This window comes from Coregonus lavaretus (genome assembly GCF_964263955.1).
Source record: "Coregonus lavaretus genome assembly, chromosome: 16".
Classification (NCBI taxonomy): Eukaryota; Metazoa; Chordata; class Actinopteri; order Salmoniformes; family Salmonidae; genus Coregonus; species Coregonus lavaretus.
The window spans coordinates 33,543,216-33,557,568 of NC_140003.1; the positions used below are offsets into that span (position 1 = coordinate 33,543,216).

At 45.8% G+C, this 14,353-nt stretch overlaps 1 protein-coding gene across 1 annotated transcript in view; it reads left to right on the plus strand.

The window, feature by feature from the left end:
- LOC311143589 (radixin) overlaps nt 1-14,353 on the plus strand; it is a 60,493-nt gene that overhangs the window by 20,542 nt on the left and 25,598 nt on the right. Inside the window, exons 2-7 of the mRNA XM_084179439.1 lie at nt 180-263; nt 9,579-9,797; nt 10,872-11,023; nt 11,701-11,784; nt 11,924-12,070; nt 12,351-12,447. Coding sequence (XP_084035565.1) covers nt 180-263; nt 9,579-9,797; nt 10,872-11,023; nt 11,701-11,784; nt 11,924-12,070; nt 12,351-12,447 — 783 coding nt within the window. The remainder of the gene's footprint in view (nt 1-179; nt 264-9,578; nt 9,798-10,871; nt 11,024-11,700; nt 11,785-11,923; nt 12,071-12,350; nt 12,448-14,353) is intronic.

Consider the following 14,353-nt stretch of genomic DNA (forward strand, 5'->3'; position numbering starts at 1 on the left):
TCTGTTTCCTTTTAATTTTCTGTGCTCATATTGGTCTTGTCAAAACCAGCACCTTGGAAGAGAATGGTCCTGCTGTGCACAAATGTTTCCTCTCCTTTTGCTTAAAGTACTGTCTGTGTTTATGAACATGTTGCGATATGAGTTACTAATGGGTATTCTGTCTGTGTCTGTCTGTGTAGATCAATGTGCGGGTCACCACCATGGATGCAGAGCTGGAGTTTGCCATCCAGCCCAACACCACCGGCAAACAGCTCTTTGACCAGGTAAGCATGGGGTTGACTTAGGGCTGTGGCGGTCACGAAATTTAGTCAGCCGGTGATTATCAAGCAGATAACTGTCGGTCTATAGGTAATTGACCGTTAATGAACATGAACACATTTAGGATCTCCTGGCTTCCACAAATAGCCTACAAGCCATTTAAAAAAGTCTAATAAATCCATGTAATATAGCCTACATCTTCACAATAAATCCATTATTTATTTTAGACAGGTCGAAAGAAGCATGATATGATGAAAATGTAGTCTATTTCAGAAGAAAATAATAGAAAACTCTGAGTTTTCCTTATGTTAGGTCCTGATGTGGCTATGCCAAATGGCTGTGGGCTACACTAGTTCATTTAGCAGACAAGATTTGCTTATAATTCCGTGGCATTATTTTATAGTATGAAGAATACAATTGAACGAAGCTGAATAAAATATACATATTTTCTCCAAATGATTTGAGGGAGTGCGCACATGCGGCTATTCTGTGTTGAGCGGTTAACAAAGAAATAGGTACTCCTATATGCTTAATTTAGAGTTATTCATTGTAACTTTAGTTGTTCTACAAATGTTGGGCTATATGTTTTGATTTTTAATACATTGTAAAGCTGCATGATGAGACTCTAAGGATGATTTGAAAAAAGTTGCTTGAAAGGCATGAGCTCTGCTTAGTTTTTTTTGCGCAGGCTGTACACACTCCAATAGTCTCTCATTCACAATTTGACAAGCACTTGATAATGCCTCAAATTTCACGGCGGCATCCCCTTTGTGGCCGTAACGCACCCTAAACAAATCCTTGCCTTTTGCGGCCCAGAGTGCTGCGTTGTGCCCTTCTCCCTGAGTGAGCCAGTCAGGCACTACACCCCTTGTAAAGCGGATTAATGTGCTTAATTTTAAGAAGTTATTTGGGCACTTTACTTGTGATACAAACCTTATTAAAACATATTTGTCGGCCAGTCTGCACAGCGTGCTATTGACCCAGAGCATATCAGATTTTCTGCCGGAATCACTGGACCCTAACGCCAGATCATCGCAACCAGCTAGCGGCAACCGAATGGCGGTTGTCGTTGGCTAATTACCATTGCCCCTTAGCAAGCACCAGTTAGCCTTGAGCTGGCCTCGAGCCAGGCCCATCTCCCGGCTATCTACCTCTCTGTCAACCGGACGGGACCTCCTAGTGTTGACACGGAGCCCCGCCGATCCAACACGACTGGTCTGCCGACGAAATCGTCTGATGTGGTTTCAACAGGCTTCCCGTTACGACGTCGACCACGAAGATCCATCTGCTAGCCCCGGCCCGCTAGCACATGCAAGCCGTGCCTCTTGCTCGCCAGTGCTGTAGCAGCCCCAGAACTACCTCCGAACTCTCCTATTGCTGTTCACTGGACCTTATGATAACTCAGCTACACAGCTGATGCCTGCTGGGCTGTTCCTTTATACGGTACCGCATCCTGTTTATGTTTAGCCTCAGCCCAAACTGTGTCGAAATTACCAGCTGTTGTCTTAGCTCTCTCGAATAACACCTGTGATTGCTTTATGCCTCTCTCCCATGTCATTATGCCTTGCTTATTGCTGTTTCGGTTATTTCTTATTGTACTATTTCACTGTAGATTCCCCAGTCCAGCTCAACCTGCCTTAGATAGCTCCTTTGTCCCACCCCCCATACACATGGAGACTGACTCAATCGGTGCCTCCAGTGATGCTATCTCTTTCATCGTTACCCAACGCTTAGGTTTACCTCCACTGTACTCATATCCTTCCATATCCTTGTCTGTACATAATGCCCTGAATCTATTCTACAACGGCCGGAAATCTGCCCCTTTTATTCTCTGTACCCAACGCACTAGAAGACCCGTTTTTAAAGCCTTTAGCCGTATTAACCCAGGCCCTGTAGCCCCCAGTATCACTCCTACTCCCCAGGCATTATCATTTGTTGACTTCTGTATCCGTAAAAGCCTTGGTTTCTTGCACGTTAACATCAGAAGACTCCTCCCTAAGTTTGAGTTATTCACTGCGTTAGCACACTCCGCCAACCCTGATGTTCTAGCAGTGTCTGAATCCTGGCTTAGGAAGGCCACCAGAAATTCAGAAATGTCCATCCCCAACTACAACATTTTCCGTCTAGATAGAACTGCCAAAGGGGGTGGGGTTGCAATCTACTGTAGAGATAGCCTGCAGAGCTCTATCATACTATCCAGGTCTGTGCCCAAACAGTTTGAGCTTCTACTTCTAAAAATCCACCTTTCCAGAAATAAGTCTCTCACTGTTGCCGCTTGCTACAGCCCCCCTTCAGCCCCAAGCTGTGCCTTGGACACCATATGTGAACTGATTGCCCCACATCTATCCTCAGAGTTCGTACTGCTTGGTGACCTAAACTGGGATATGCTTAACACCCCGGCCAACCTACAATCTAAACTAGATGCCCTCAAATCTCACACAAATGATCAACGAACCTACCAGGTACAACCCTAAATCTGTAAACATGGGCACCCTCATAGATATCATCCTGACAAATTTACCCTCTAAATACACCTCCGCTGTCTTCAACCAGGATCTCAGCGATCACTGCCTTATTGCCTGCGTCCGTAATGGGTCCGCGGTCAAACGACCACCCCTCATCACTGTCAAATGCTCCCTAAAACACTTTAGCGAGCAGGCCTTTCTAATTGACCTGGCCCGGGTATCCAGGATGGATATTGACCTCATTCCGTCAGTAGAGGATGCCTGGTTGTTCTTTAAAAGTGCTTTCCTCTCAATCTTAAATAAGCATGCCCCATTCAAAAAATTCAGAACTAAGAACAGATATAGCCCCTTGTTCTCCTCAGACTTGACTGCCCTTGACCAGCACAAAAATATCCTGTGGCGTACTGCATTAGAATCGAACACCCCCCGCGATATGCAACTTTTCAAGGAAGTCAGGAACCAATATACACAATCAGTTAGGAAAGCAAAGGGTAGCTTTTTCAAACAGATTCTGTAGCACTAACTCCAAAAACGTTTTGGGGAATCCATGGAGAATAAGAGCACCTCCTCCCAACTGCCCACTGCACTGAGGCTAGGAAACACTGTCACCACCGATAAATCTCCACCGAGAATTTCAACAAGCATTTTGCTACGGCTGGCCATGCTTTCCACCTGGCTACCACTACCCTGGCCACCAGCTCTGCACCCTCCGCTGCAACTTGCCCATGCACCCCCCCCCCCCCCCCCCCCAGCTTCTCCTTCACACAAATTCAGACAGCTGATGTTCTGAAAGGGCTGAAAAATCTGGACCCCTACAAATCAGCTGGACTAGACAATCTGGACACTTTCTTTCTAAAATTAGTCGCCAAAATTGTCGCAACCCCTATTACTAGCCTGTTCAATCTCTCTTTCGTAATGTCTGAGATCTCCAGAGATTGGAAAGCTGCCGCGGTCATCCCTCTTTTCAAAGGGGGTGACACTCTAGATCCAAACTGTTACAGACCTATATCCATCCTGCCCTGCCTTTCGAAAGTATTTGAAAGCCAAGTTAACAAACAGATCACTGACCATTTCGAATCCCACCGTACCTTCTCCGCTATGCAATCCGGTTTCCGATCTGGTCATGGGTGCACCTCAGCGACGCTCAAGGTCCTAAACGATATTATAACCGCGATCGATAAAAGACAGTACTGCGCAGCCGTCTTCATCGACCTGGCCAAGGCTTTCGACTCTGTCAACCACTGCATTCTTATTGGCAGACTAAATAGCCTTGGTTTCTCAAATGACTGCCTCGCCTGGTTCACCAACTACTTCTCAGATAGAGTTCAATGTGTCAAATCGGAGGGCCTGTTGTCTGGACCTCTGGCAGTCTCTATAGGGGTGCCACAGGGTTCAATTCTCGGGCAGACTCTATTCTCTGTGTATATCAATGATGTCGCTCTTGCTGCTGGTGACGCTCGGATCCACCTCTATGTGGACGACACCATTTTGTATACATCTGGCTCTTCATTGGACACTGTGTTAACAAACCTCCAAGCGAGCTTCAACGCCATACAACACTCCTTCCGTAACCTCCAACTGCTCTTAAACACTAGTAAAACTAAATGCATGCTTTTCAACCAAACGCTGCTTGCACCCGCCCACCCGACTAGAATCACTACTCTCGGCGGGTCTGACCTAGAGTATGTGGACAACTACAAATACCTACAGTGACGGAAAAAAGTATTTGATCCCCTGCTGAAACAGGGGCAGCGGGAAAAAATACATGTCATCTATGCACTTAAATAGCGAATGGAGGATGCTTTTCCCCGTGGTTTATTTTCATGCCAGCCAGGTAGGCTATACTCCTGTTTTATATATAGTATATATATAGTAGGTCTACCCTATAGAAAGCTGATGGGAGCCTCTTTTTATTAGCGGCCATCACTCCGTTTTCTCACCCAATTGCATAGCCTATGGAAATGTTGCACAACATGAGCTCATGGGCTATCATGAAGTGTTTGATTAGATTTTCGAATACATTTGCATTGATGTCAGAGGGATTAGAGGGACAATAGAGTGCTGAGTACCAGGCAGTTAGCAAGTTTGGTAGGCTACTAATGACCATGAGCGGCATCAGAGCTTGGAGAAGCCTAATTACCGTGACTAAACGGTAATATGGAATTTGACCTCCTTCATGACTCGTGACCGCCGGTGTGGTGGTAATAAGGTCACCGCAACATCCCTAGGTTGAATTAGAACACACACACTACAGAGGGTCAACAAGGCTGGGAGCTGGTCTAGTTAGTGCCTGTTTGGGTATTGTCAGGAACAGAGAGGGAGAGACTGAGACAGAGAAACAGAACAGTCATTGTGCAGAGCAGTGACAGAGAGAGGCCAGTGGAGACTAAAACAGAGAGGTGGGAGGCCAGTGGGGACTGAGACAGAGAGGTGGGAGGCCAGTGGAGACTGAGACAGAGAGGTGGGAGGTCAGTGGAGACTGAGACAGAGAGGTGGGAGGTCAGTGGAGACTGAGACAGAGAGGTGGGAGGTCAGTGGAGACTGCGGCAGAGAGGTGGGAAGCCAGTGGAGACCGAGATAGAGTGGTGGAGGTTTAGTGGAGACTGAAACAGAGAGGTGGGAGACCAGTGGAGACTGAGACAGAGAGGTGGGAGGTCAGTGGAGACTGAGACAGAGAGGTGGGAGGTCAGTGGAGACTGAGACAGAGAGGTGGGAGATGGGAGGTCAGTGGAGATGAGACAGAGAGGTGGGAGGTCAGTGGAGATGAGACAGAGAGGTGGGAGGTCAGTGGAAACTGAGACAGAGAGGTGGGAGGTCAGTGGAGTGTGTTGTGTGTCTCTGAGCAGAAAGGGAAGCTTTCATTAGCAGAACCAGGGTGGGCTACAGGAGACTGCTGGAGCAGCAGAGAGTGAGAGAGAGAGGCAGAGAGATGTAGAGACAGATATTGTTTACATGTGTTTCCCATGGAAGCTGATTGAGACAGGAAATGGCTGTGTATGTGAGTGGAGGAAATGCTGATATTTGAAACCTTTTAACTCGTAATGTGGTTTAGCTCAATTTGCGGCTCCATTCCAGTCCAAAGAATGTCAGAAACTAGTTATCTCTGTAGTGGTGGATTGGAGCCAAGCTCTGACTCAGCAGGGATCCTCTTCTGCTGACTAGGCTTTGCTGGTTTTCCCTAGTATATAATTTTTGTGTTTGCTTGTGTGTGTGTGTGTGTGTGTGTGTGTGTGTCACACAGGTAAAGTCACATCAGTGGAGGCATGCAAACACACTCAGTCACTGGACTCCAGTGACCTTTACTTACACTCTCGCATGCACACTATGTCATAATCGCTACAACACACACTATAAGATACTCCGTTGCATTTTCTACAACATAATTTCTCTCTCGCTCTCGCTCTTTCTCTCTCTCTCTCTCTCTCTCTCTCTCTCTCGCTCTCTCTCTCTCTCTCTCTCTCTAACATAAGCGTCACTCTACACTGGGCCAACTGTTGATCCTAGTCTGATGGCCGCATGTCCCCTCCCCTTCTGAAATCATGATTTGTTCAAAGCACCGGAACTAATGCTGCTTTTTATCTTACGCATCCTGTTGTACCATGACAGATCTATGGTACCATTTCTGTTGACGTAGTCTGTCCACGAGGGATTTAACTCAACCTATGACCTGACCTATCACCTTAATATGTATTACTGCCCCCCAGTTGCAAGAAGTGACATCCCAAAAAACACTATACAACACAAATGGCTCCTAGCCTGGCCCATGCATGCTTTCTGAACCTTACACTAAAACTGAAAAATATAAATATTTTTTTACAACTGAAACTAAACAAAAACTAGCATAACAGGTCTGAAAACTGAAACTAAACTGAATTCCAAATAAAATTTGATAACATATTTAATCAACCTACTACAGTGAGGGAAAAAAGCATTTGATCCCCTGCTGATTTTGTACGTTTGCCCACTGACAAAGAAATTATCAGTCTATAATTTTAATGGTAGGTTTATTTGAACAGTGAAAGACAGAATAACAACAAAAAAATCCAGAAAAACGCATGTCAAAAATGTTATAAATTGATTTGCATTTTAAAGAGGGAAATAAGTATTTGACCCCCTCTCAATCAGAAAGATTTCTGGCTCCCAGGTGTCTTTTATACAGGTAATGAGCTGAGATTAGGAGCACACTCTTAAAGGGAGTGCTCCTAATCTCAGTTTGTTACCTGTATAAAAGACACCTGTCCACAGAAGCAATCCATCAATCAGATTCCAAACTCTCCACCATAGCCAAGACCAAAGAGCTCTCCAAGGATGTCAGGGACAAGATTGTAGACCTACACAAGGCTGGAATGGGCTACAAGACCATTGCCAAGCAGCTTGGTGAGAAGGTGACAACAGTTGGTGCGATTATTCGCAAATGGAAGAAACACAAAAGAACTGTCAATCTCCCTCGGCCTGGGGCTCCATGCAAGTTCTCACCTCGTGGAGTTGCAATGATCATGAGAACGGTGAGGAATCAGCCCAGAACTACACGGGAGGATCTTGTCAATGATCTCAAGGCAGCTGGGACCATAGTCACCAAGAAAACAATTGGTAACACACTACGCCGTGAAGGACTGAAATCCTGCAGCGCCCGCAAGGTCCCCCTGCTCAAGAAAGCACATATACAGGCCCGTCTGAAGTTTGCCAATGAACATCTGAATGATTCAGAGGAGAACTGGGTGAAAGTGTTGTGGTATTTGATCCCCTGCTGATTTTGTACATTTGCCCACTGACAAAGAAATGATCAGTCTATAATTTTAATGGTAGGTTTATTTGAACAGTGAGAGAGAATAACAACAACAAAATCCAGAAAAACGCATGTCAAAAATGTTATAAATTGATTTGCATTTTAAAGAGGGAAATAAGTATTTGACCCCTCTACAAAACATGACTTAGTACTTGGTGGCAAAACCCTTGTTGGCAATCACAGAGGTCAGACGTTTCTTGTTGTTGGCCACCAGGTTTCCACACATCTCAGGAGGGATTTTGTTCCACTCCTCTTTGCAGATCTTCTCCAAGTCATTAAGGTTTCGAGGCTGACGTTTGGCAACTCGAACCTTCAGCTCCCTCCACAGATTTTCTATGGGAATAAGGTCTGGAGACTGGCTAGGCCACTCCAGGACCTTAATGTGCTTCTTCTTGAGCCACTCCTTTGTTGCCTTGGCCGTGTGTTTTTGGTCATTGTCATGCTGGAATACCCCATCCACGACCCATTTTCAATGCCCTGGCTAAGGGAAGGAGGTTCTCACCCAAGATTTGACGGTACATGGCCCCGTCCATCGTCCCTTTGATGCGGTGAAGTTGTCCTGTCCCCTTAGCAGAAAAACACCCCCAAAGCATAATGTTTCCACCTCCATGTTTGACGGTGGGAATGGTGTTCTTGGGGTCATAGGCAGCATTCCTCCTCCTCCAAACACAGCGAGATGAGTTGATGCCAAAGAGCTCGATTTTGGTCTCATCTGACCACAACACTTTCACCCAGTTCTCCTCTGAATCATTCAGATGTTCATTGGCAAACTTCAGACGGGCCTGTATATGTGCTTTCTTGAGCAGGGGGACCTTGCGGGCGCTGCAGGAGTTCAGTCCTTCACAGCGTAATGTGTTACCAATTGTTTTCTTGGTGACTATGGTCCCAGCTGCCTTGAGATCATTGACAAGATCCTCCCGTGTAGTTCTGGGCTGATTCCTCACCGTTCTCATGATCATTGCAACTCCACGAGGTGAGATCTTGCATGGAGCCCCAGGCCGAGGGAGATTGACAGTTCTTTTGTGTTTCTTCCATTTGCGAATAATCGCACCAACTGTTGTCACCTTTTCACCAAGCTGCTTGGCGATGGTCTTGTAGCCCATTTCTGCCTTGTGTAGGTTTACAATCTTGTCCCTGACATCCTTGGAGAGCTCTTTGGTCTTGGCCATGGTGGAGAGTTTGGAATCTGATTGATTGATTGCTTCTGTGGACAGGTGTCTTTTATACAGGTAACAAACTGAGATTCGGAGCACTCCCTTTAAGAGTGTGCTCCTAATCTCAGCTCGTTACTTGTATAAAAGAAACCTGGAAGCCAGAAACCTTTCTGATTGAGAGGGGGTCAAATACTTATTTCCCTCATTAAAATGCAAATCAAATTATAAAATTGTTGACATGCGTTTTTCTGGATTTTTTTGTTGTTATTCTGTCTCTCACTGTTCAAATAAACCTACCATTATAATTATAGACTGATCATTTATTTGTCAGTGGGCAAACGTACAAAATCAGCAGAGGATCAAATACTTTTTTCCCTCACTGTATATATATATATATATATATATATATATATATATATATATATATATATATATATATATATATATATATATATATATAATAAAACACAAGCAGGCTTCATTCAATAAGAATGTGTGTTTGAGAGAATAGGGTCACGGTGTGAGTGAGAAATGGACAGAGCGAGATTGAGAGGAGAGTTAATGATGTGGTGTTAGTGAATGATTTCCCTGGTCAGTGGTGTTCTATTGACTGTAAATCACATTAGGCCTGATGGTTGAGCCAGCGCCTGAGAGAACACACCCTCAGGGGCCTTTCTGAGAGAGAGAAAGAGAGCGAGAGAAAGAGATCTGGTAATTTGTGAATGGAGCAAGAGAGATGGAAAGAGAGTTGGAAATGTGTGATTGAAGAAAAGAGAGGAGTGTTGTAATAAAATGATGTTCTCACACTTATGGGTGAAACAGTGAAGTGGCTCGCACACTTGAGCCTCCATGGTGAGCAGGCTTTGGGCTGGGGTGAATCTGGGTTCTCTGTGCTACATGTGTTTGTGTTTTCAGGTGGTGAAGACAGTGGGTCTCCGGGAGGTGTGGTTCTTTGGCATGCAGTACACAGACAGTAAAGGCTACAGCACGTGGCTCAAACTCAACAAGAAGGTGACCCAGCAGGATGTTAAGAAGGAGAACCCTCTACAGTTTAAGTTCAGAGCCAAGTTCTTCCCTGAGGACGTGTCTGAGGAACTCATCCAGGAGATCACACAGAGACTCTTCTTCCTGCAGGTAACACACACACACACACACACTTATACTGAACAAAAATATAAACACAACATGTTAAGTTTTGTTCCCATGTTTCATAAGTGAGCATTTCTCCTTTGCCAAGATAACCCATCTACCTGACAGGTGTGGCATATCAAGAAGCTGATTAAACAGCATGATAATTTCACAGGTGCATCTTGTGCTAGGACAATAAAAGGCCACTCTAAAATGTGCAGATTTGTCACACAACACAATGCCACAGATGTCTCAAGTTTTGAGGGAGCATGCAATTGGCATGCTGACTGCAGGATTGTCCACCTGAGCTGTTGCCAGATAATTTAATGTTCATTTCTCCACAATAAGCCGCCTCCAACTTCATTTGAGAGAATTTGGTAGTACGTCCAACCGACCACGTGTAACCACGCCAGCCCAGGACCTCCACATCTGGAGTCTTCACCTGCGGGATCCTCTGAGACCAGCCACCCGAGCAGCTGTGGGTTTGCACAACCGCAAGATTTCTGCACAAACTGTCAGAAACCGTCTCAGCGAAGCTCATTTGCGTGCTCGTCGTCCTCACCAGGGTCTTGACCTTACTGCAGTCCGGCTTCGTAACCGACTTCAGTGGGCTTGTTTGGGATGCTCTAGATCGACCTGTACGACAGTGAGTCCCAGATCCCGCCAATATCCAGCAACTTCGCACAGCCATTAAAGAGGACTGGGACAACATTCCACAGGCCACAATCAGCAGCCTGATCAACTTTATGCGAAGAAGATGTGTCACGCTGCATGATGCAATGGTGGTCACACCAGATACTGACTGGTTTTCTGACCCACGCCCCTACCTTTAGGTATCTGTGACCAACAGATGTATTCCCAGTCATGTGAAATCCATAGATTATGGCCTAATTAATTTATTTCAATTGACTGATTTCCTTAAATGAACTGTAACTCAGTAAAATCTTTGAAATTGTTGCATGTTACATTTATATTTTTGTTCAGTGTTTATTGGTGTCCTTTGTACTCACAATGTACATTGCAGATCCAAAAAGGTATTTAAACAAGTATGTGTGTGTGTGTGTTCCCTGCCCATGCAAGGTAAAGGAGGCCATCCTGAACGATGAGAACTACTGTCCTCCAGAGACAGCCGTGCTGCTGGCCTCCTACTCTGTCCAGGCCAAGTACACAGACTACAGCAGAGACCTCCACAGGCCTGGCTACCTCACCTCCGACCGCCTGCTGCCACAGAGGTCTGTACCCCACGCACACCCTGTCCCCTCTCTGTCCCCTCTCTGTCCCCTCTCTGTTCCCTCTCTGTCCCCTCTCTGTTCCCCTCTCTGTCCCCTCTCTGTCCCCTCTCTGTCCCCTCTCTGTCCCCTCTCTGTTCCCCTCTCTGTCCCCTCTCTGTCCCCTCTCTGTTCCCTCTCTGTCCCCTCTCTGTTCCCCTCTCTGTCCCCTCTCTGTCCCCTCTCTGTTCCCCTCTCTGTCCCCTCTCTGTCCCCTCTCTGTCCCCTCTCTGTTCCCCTCTAAACCTCTCTGTACAGCAGAGACCTCCACATCTCCCCCCACACTTCCTCTGCCCCTCTCTGTCCCACTCAAAGAATACCAGGGGAAGAGTCTTGCTGTCATAGTAACCTTCTTGTCATAGTAACCTTGCTGTCATAGTAACACAGAGGAGTCTCTATTGAAATTGTCCCTACTATGGTTGAGGAGGCTGGAATGTCCTTCTACTTAATTAATTCTCTCCATACTCCCCCTTTAGAGTGTGTGCTGGAGGGAGGGAGGGAGTGTGTGCTTTGTAAAGGAGTTGTTCTTTAGTAGAGTGACTTGACCCTCCCTCACTATAAATCTGTTCTGTCTTTTGATGCCAGGCCTCTAGTGTGGCTCTGTTTGAATAACCCGTTGTGTGTGTTTGTGTGTCCTGCAGAGTCTTGGAGCAGCACAAGTTGACTAAGGAGCAGTGGGAGGACAGAATACAGACCTGGCACGAGGAACACAGAGGCATGCTCAGGTAGGGCTTTGTATGATATAATAATAATGTAAATGTATGAGGGTGTCTATATGTGAGTGTGTTTGTATGAGGGTGTTAGTGTCATACTTGCTCCTGTACACAAGTTCTAAATGTTTCTAACGTGTGTTTGTGTACACAGAGAGGACTCAATTATGGAATATCTGAAGATAGCCCAGGACCTAGAGATGTATGGAGTCAACTACTTTGAGATCAAGAACAAAAAGGGAACTGAGTTGTGGCTGGGTGTGGATGCACTGGGACTCAATATCTACGAACACGAGGACAAGTACGCAATACTGACATATACAGTTTTTGAGTTATTTTAGAGTGGAATGTGGAATATGCATTTCATCCACTAAGGTGGAATGTAAGAGAACCTTTGTGGCTACATGAGCATGGCCTTGTCAGATATACTCCATGACACTATCGCCCTCTTCTGGCCATGGATGGTACCTCTAGTTTCATTTCGTACTACACTGATATAGGTGGGTAGTTCCTTCACATGGCATAGTACTGTACTAGCATAGTGTTGAGACAGTCAGTGTTTTTCCTTCCCTCTTCCACAGGTTGACACCAAAGATTGGCTTCCCCTGGAGCGAGATCAGGAACATCTCCTTCAGCGACAAGAAGTTTGTCATCAAACCCATTGACAAGAAAGCCCCAGTAAGTCAGTCTACCGGGAAGGTAGGGTTAGGTTTAGGGTTAGTCAGTCTACTGGGAAGGTATGGTTAGGTTTAGGGTTAATTAGTCTACTGGGAAGGTATGGTTAGGTTTAGGGTTAGTCAGTCTACTGGGAAGGTAGGGTTAGGTTTAGGGTTAGTCAGTCTACTGGGAAGGTAGGGTTAGGTTTAGGGTTAGTCATTCTACTGGGAAGGTAGGGTTAGGTTTAGGGTTAGTCAGTCTACTGGGAAGGTAGGGCTAGGTTTAGGGTTAGTCAGTCTACTGGGAAGGTAGGGTTAGGTTTAGGGTTAGTCAGTCTACCGGGAAGGTAGGGTTAGGTTTAGGGTTAGTCAGTCTACCGGGAAGGTAGGGTTAGGTTTAGGGTTAGTCAGTCTACTGGGAAGGTAGGGTTAGGTTTAGGGTTAGTCATTCTACTGAGAAGGTAAGGTTAGGTTTAGGGTTAATCAGTCTACCGGAAAGGTAGCGTTAGGTTTAGGGTTAATTAGTCTACCTAAAAGGTAGGGTTAGGGTTTAGGGTTAGTCAGTCTACTGGGAAGGAAGGGATAGGTTTAGGGTTAGTCAGTCTACTGGAAAGGTAGGGTTAGGTTTAGGGTTAGTCATTCTACTGAGAAGGTAAGGTTAGGTTTAGGGTTAATCAGTCTACCGGAAAGGTAGGGTTAGGTTTAGGGTTAATTAGTCTACCGGGAACGTATGTTTAGGATTAGTCAGTCTACTGGGAAAGTACGGTTAGGTTTAGGGTTAGTCAGTCTACTGGGAAGGTAGGGTTATGTTTAGGGTTAATCACTCTACCGAGAAGGTAGGGTTAGTTTTAGGGTTACTCAGTTGACCGGGATGGTAGGGTTAGGTTTAGGGTTAGTCAGTCTACCGGGAAGGTATGGATAGGTTTAGGGTTAGTCAGTCTACTGGGAAGGTAGATTTAGGTTTAGGGTTAGTCAGTCTACTGGGAAGGTAGGGTTTGGTTTAGGGTTAGTCAGTCCACTGGGAATGTAGGGTTAGGTTTAGGGTTAGTCAGTCTACTGGGGAGGTAGAATTAAGTTTAGGGTAAGTCAGTCTACCGAGAAACTAGGCTTAGGTTTAGGGTTAGTCAGTCTACTGGGAAGGTAGGGTTAGGTTTATGGTTAGTCAGTCTACTGGGAAGGTAGGGTTAGGTTTAGGGTCAGTCAATCAGTCTACCGAGGAAGTAGGGTTAGGTTTAGGGTTAGTCAGTCTACCGGGAAGGTGAGGTTTAGGGTTAGTCAGTCTACTGGGAAGGTATGGTTAGATTTAAGGTTAGTCACTGCACTGTGAAGTTAGGGTTAGGTTTAGGGTTAGTCAGTGTACTGGGAAGGTAAGGTTTAGGCTTTGTCAGTCTACTGGGAAGGTAGGGTTAGGTTTAGGGTTAGTCAGTCTACTGGGAAGGTAGGGTTAGGTTAGGGTCAGTCAGTCTACCGAGAAAGTAGGGTTAGGTTTAGGGTTGGTCATTCTACCGGGAAGGTAGGGTTAGGTTTAGGGTTAGTCAGTCTACTGGGAAGGTAGGGTTAGGTGTAGGGTTTGTCAGTCTTCCGAAAAGGTAGGCTTAGGTTTAGGGTTAGTCAGTCTACATGGAAGATAGGGTTAGGTTTAGGGTTTGTCAGTCTACTGGGAAGGAAAGGTTTAGGGTTAGTCAGTCTACCGGGAACGTATGGTTAGGTTTAGGGTTAGTCAGTCTACTGGGAAGGTAGGGTTAGGTTTAGGGTTAGTCAGTCTACTGGGAAGGAAAGGTTTAGGGTTAGTCATACTACCGAGAAAGTAGTGTTAGTTTTAGGGTTAGTCAGTCTACCGGGATGGTAGGGTTAGGTTTAGGGTTAGTCAGTCTACCTGGAAGGTAAGGTTTAGGGTTAGTCATTCTACCGGAAAGGTAGGGTTAGGT